This window comes from Mus pahari, chromosome 12, assembly GCF_900095145.1.
Source record: "Mus pahari chromosome 12, PAHARI_EIJ_v1.1, whole genome shotgun sequence".
Taxonomy (NCBI): Eukaryota; Metazoa; Chordata; class Mammalia; order Rodentia; family Muridae; genus Mus; species Mus pahari.
The window spans coordinates 4880543-4885348 of record NC_034601.1 but is presented as its reverse complement, the minus strand read 5'-3'; the positions used below and the strand labels follow the sequence as shown (position 1 = coordinate 4885348).

At 51.1% G+C, this 4806-nt stretch overlaps 1 protein-coding gene across 1 annotated transcript in view; it reads left to right on the top strand.

Moving 5' to 3' along the window:
* The first annotated feature begins 6 nt into the window (after positions 1–6).
* Positions 7–4806, top strand: part of Usp7 (ubiquitin specific peptidase 7) — a 52728-nt gene continuing 47928 nt past the window's right edge. Inside the window, exon 1 of the mRNA XM_021208911.1 lies at positions 7–241. Coding sequence (XP_021064570.1) covers positions 160–241 — 82 coding nt within the window. The 5' untranslated portion in view covers positions 7–159. The remainder of the gene's footprint in view (positions 242–4806) is intronic.

Genomic DNA, 4806 nt, shown 5'->3' with positions numbered 1-4806 from the left:
GCGGGCCGCCCCGGGGCCGCCAACGCCGACGACGCGCGGGAGGAAGAGGAGGAGGCCGCCCCGCCGCCGCCGCCGCCGCCGCCTCGGCTAGCAGCCGCCCGCCCGCCGGGCCCGCAGCCCGGGCCTCCGGCCGCAGGCGAGGCCCAGGCCGCGGCCGACATGAACCACCAACAGCAGCAGCAGCAGCAGCAGAAAGCGGGCGAGCAGCAGCTGAGCGAGCCCGAGGACATGGAGATGGAAGGTGAGGCCCGCAGCGGGGCCGGCGCTTTCATTGTGGTCCGGGCGGCCGCGGGAGCCACGCGAGGGCCTCGCCATCTTTAACCAGGCCGGGCTCCCGCTCGGCCCGGCTCGGCCCGGCGCTCCTGCCGGGCCGGGGCTGCACAGTCATGCGGCCCGGCGGGGGGTGGCCCCGGACCCCCGAGTTCGCGCATTGTGCGGCGCACGGGCTGCTGGGCACAAAGCGCCGGAGTCGTAAATTAGGACCGAGGTGTGTTGGCTCCGGGCACCCAGGTTGGGAGGCGGGCCCCGGGACCGTCCTCTTTCCGGGGTGTGTGGCTCTGGCCAGGCTGGTTGGGCCTGCTCCCCGGCCGCTGAGCTCTTGGGGTGGGGGTGGGATCGGGTGCGCAGGTTCCCCTGCACCTGCTTCTGAACGCGCCCCGGAGAGCCTCCCCCCAATAACTTGGGAGCGCTGTGCCCGGCGTCGCGCTTAATTGCGGAGACACCTGCAAGGCGCGCAGCTGCCCTCAGCCTTTGGACTGGCGGGGAAGGCGCACTCAGCGCCGCCTAGTTTATAAGTTACCTGGGCTTGTGGAGGAGTTTGGGTACCTGGCTGTAGGTGGTGCGGTCCACGTCCGGCTAAAAAGTGTGCTTGAAACTGTGGAGTTCCGCCGCACATGGCCGCCTACAGCAGAATCCGACTAGGTTCCGGAGGTAACGACGTTTTCTACCCGAGCCGCAGGAGTTTTTCTTGGTACTGGATTTTATACTGTTTGTAGAGCTTCGCTATCTAGGTTTGCTGTGAAAGCGCAGTCGAGGGAAGGGACTCTGGCTTCGGGATCTCATGCGGGGTTGGTCATTTTCTTTTCTTTTGACTTGGTACTTAAAGTAAGTGAAGGCAGTATGCCCCCTTACCTGCCTTAAAGGGGTCAGACAGGCAGGAATCCCATTGAGGGGCACTGAATGGACCGTTCAGCAAGGGACAGTGGATTTCATAAATGAGTGGAGGTCCCCAGGAAGTTGGGGTAAAACTGTATTTGTTCTGTGTGGTGTGGCATGCTCTAGGATAGGAATACTGACCCTTGACCCCCCTGTGAATAACTTGATGGTGATCAGTGGGAATCAAACAATTGTCTGACCATGCAGCAGAGGGGAAAGGGCCCTATCCAGAGGGTCTTATTAATGGCAGCAATGGGGGGCAGTGTGGGGGGGGAGCTAAGTTCATGCCAAGGACTAGGCTGTTTCTCTTGGCCTCAGAAAAGTGCGATTAAACCAAATAGCTGATGGAATTCATCACCGGGAGATTAGTGTTTAACTTCATGCACGTCTAAAGTGGAGAGTTGCTCAGAACATGAGCATCCGTTTCCCTTTCAAGTCGTCATTACTGCTCCTCAAGGGCTTTGTGAGAATAAAATTGGACAGCGCTGGGGGGCATATTTCTGATACAGACTGTATCTGGAAAAATGTCTATGTCCAAAGGTTTTGCTAAGAGATTAGGGTGGTGGAAGATCTTCACAGGTTTTTTACCCCATGATATCCTGGGCTTCATGCTTGCTTCCCAAAGTTTTCTCGTGAAACTTTAATTTTCTATCAAAGTTAGTATTTGAGTTTTAGTATTTAATGGGTGTTGTGACTTTCAGTTTCTATTCTTGCTGTAAAATTCTGTAGAAAATGCAGTCTTTCAGGGCTGTGGCCATGTGAGCTACTAGTGCTTTGGTGTAGGCAGTCTTCTTTTAGTCTGGCGCTCTGCAAATAGGGTACTGTGCTGTTGTCAATTAGGATCAGGAAGGGTTGATAACTTCTTCCAAAGTCCAGAATAGCCGAATTGAGAGTTAACTTCTGTAGGCCTCACAAACCAGGCTGCAAATGGGATCTAGATGGGAGCTAATGACTTGCACCATTATTTGCCTGGGTTTGGTAGAGCCAGCAGCTGGAGGGGGGTCACAGTTATGACCAGCTTGGGAAGGAAGGCTTTGTGAGGCGGATCCTGTCTGCCTGCCCTCTAGGGCAGGGTGGTTTCGATGGAGAGGGAGGCTGGGAGACTGGTTCTGTTGGTTGTAGTTTCCCCTCCTGTTGGTAGTCAGGGCTAGTATGTAGTCCTGCCTCACTCTGTTGGGGTTACACTTGTTCTTGAGTGACTGCACAGTGCTCATACATCTACTAGAGAATTGGTTATTTTTACGTTGTTATGAGTGCTGAGGAAAATTAGGAAGGGAAAAGTATGGGGAGAGAGAAAATGAGGGACAGTTTACTGGTGGTGTAACCACAGCCTGCTGTTAGGCCCGAAAAGCAACTTGTCTTGCTTCTTGCTGGGAGGTAGAGGCAGAGTATATCTGACTGGGGTGAATTTATTTGGCAGTTTATTTATTGTCTAGCTTCACTGGCCCATTAATCTGAAGAGGTGGCTTACGTATAAGACTGGTGACAATCTGATCTGTCTGTAGGTTCTGTTGAAGGCACACAAGCTTTTCTGTGTGCTTTGCTTGGGCCCCACAGTAATAGCCCTAACAGGAGAATGTGCTGTTCTGTGTGTGTGTGTGGGGGGACTTCTGCACTGTGAGCGTGAGCACTGTTTCTTTTGAGAGCTGAGTAAGTGGACAGACTCTTGCTGTCAGGAGCAAATTGTGTGACCACTGCAGCTTAGGTAGGCTTTGGTTTGTGGAAGAATTTTTTTGAAGTTTTATTTATTTTTATTTTATAGGCATTGGTGTTTTGCCTGTATGTATGTCTGTGTGAGAGTTCCAGATCCCTTGGGTTGTGAGCCAACCATGTAGGTGCTGGGTATTGAACCCAGCTCCTCCAGAAGAGCAGCCAACATTCTTATCCCTCTGAGCTGCTTCTCCAGTTCCAGTGGAAGAATTCTCGGTGTTAGCATCACCTCAGAGAACCCAGTAGAAGAGAAATTAGTCCTGGCTCAGAAATGTGTCCCTCTGATGCCAACCAGTGGGGTCTGCTTGCTGCAGAGTTGGCTCTTTTCAGCAACCCGTGGTGCTCCCAGTCTGTCTTCTCAGCCTTTCTGCCTGATGCTTAGTTTCTGCCCACAGTCGAGGAAGAACAACACCGATAGGGGAGGAAGTGTACCCCTACCCTTACTTCTGTTTTTCCTGTGGACTAGTTTTTTGGGCAGGCAGGTCATTAGGTTAGTTCACAGTTGGTAGTCCTATGGCAGAAAAGGCTAGGGGTTTACTGAGAATTGGTGTTTAGTTGCTGTGTGACCTCTGCCTGTTGTTTAAGCCATTGATGCCTCAGTTTCTACATCCTAGGAAAAAGAGGTCATGCAAATCTGCCAAGGTTGTGCTGAAACCAGTGCCACTAGTCTTGTGAAGAACAGGCACGACATAGAGCCATAGATGTGTGCTGCTGAGTGTGGGCAGACTTGGAGCTGAGGTGAGGAAACAAGGCATGCAGAAATGCCTGCTTAATTATACATTGGCAGAGTGGGGGGAGGAGGAGGTAACAGTATCACACTCCACTGGGTCAGTCATATTCCTTTTTTTTTTTTTTTTTTTAAAGATTTATTTATTTATTTATTATATGTAAGTTCACTGTAGTTTAGTTGTCTTCAGACACCCTAGAAGAGGGCATCAGATCTCATGGATGTTTGTGAGCTACCATGTGGTTGCTGAGATTTGAACTTTGGAAGAGCAGTCAGAGCTCTTAACCGCTGAGCCATCTCTCCAGCCCCCAGTCATATTCTTTATGTAGTGTTGGGGACCAACCCCAGGTTTTCTTGCAAGCCACATAGTCTGAGTTACACCCCCAGATTTCCCTATACATACTGTTTTTGAGCCAGGTTTTATGCAGCTAAGACTGATCTTGAGTAAGCTTCTGCTCTTTCTGCCTTTACCTCCCAAGTGCTGGGACTCAAGGTTAATGATCAGTTAATCCTGATATTGATGTCCTGTAATAGAGATATGCAATAGAAAACTAAATGGGGGCTGGTGAGATGGCTCAGCGGGTAAGAGCACCCAACTGCTCTTCCAAAGGTGCAGAGTTCAAATCCCAGCAACCACATGGTGGCTCACAACCATCCTTAACAAGATCTGTCGCCCTCTTCTGGAGTGTCTGAAGACAGCTACAGTGTACTTACATATAATAAATAAATAAATAAATCTTATTAAAAAAAAAAAGAAAAAGAAAACTAAATGGATGGCAGGACTGCATCTACCTGGTGCCTGGGGACCCTTGTTCGGAAGGTCATTGGCACTGCCTTGAGGCAGGCTCCAATTGTAGCGCAGTCTGGGCTTGAGGATCCTGTACATTGTGGTCCCCTCCTGGGTGCTGGGATTACTGCTGTGCACCAACACACAGCTGCTTTATTGTAGTGTTACTCCTAGTGATTGAATACAGGGTGGCGGGTGGCAGGGAAGACAGGTCACCACACCTCTAGACTTAGGAGGGAGCCTTAAGTTCTTGCTGAGTTTCCACATTCCCTTATCAGGTTTTCCAGGCACCACTATCTTAAGTGGGGCCTTTGTTGGGACTTTGGCAGTAGTGTCTGTGTCTCTCTGTCTCTCTCTCTGTCTCTCTCTCTGTCTCTCTCTCTGTCTCTCTCTCTGTCTCTCTCTCTCTCTCTCTCTCTCTCTCTCT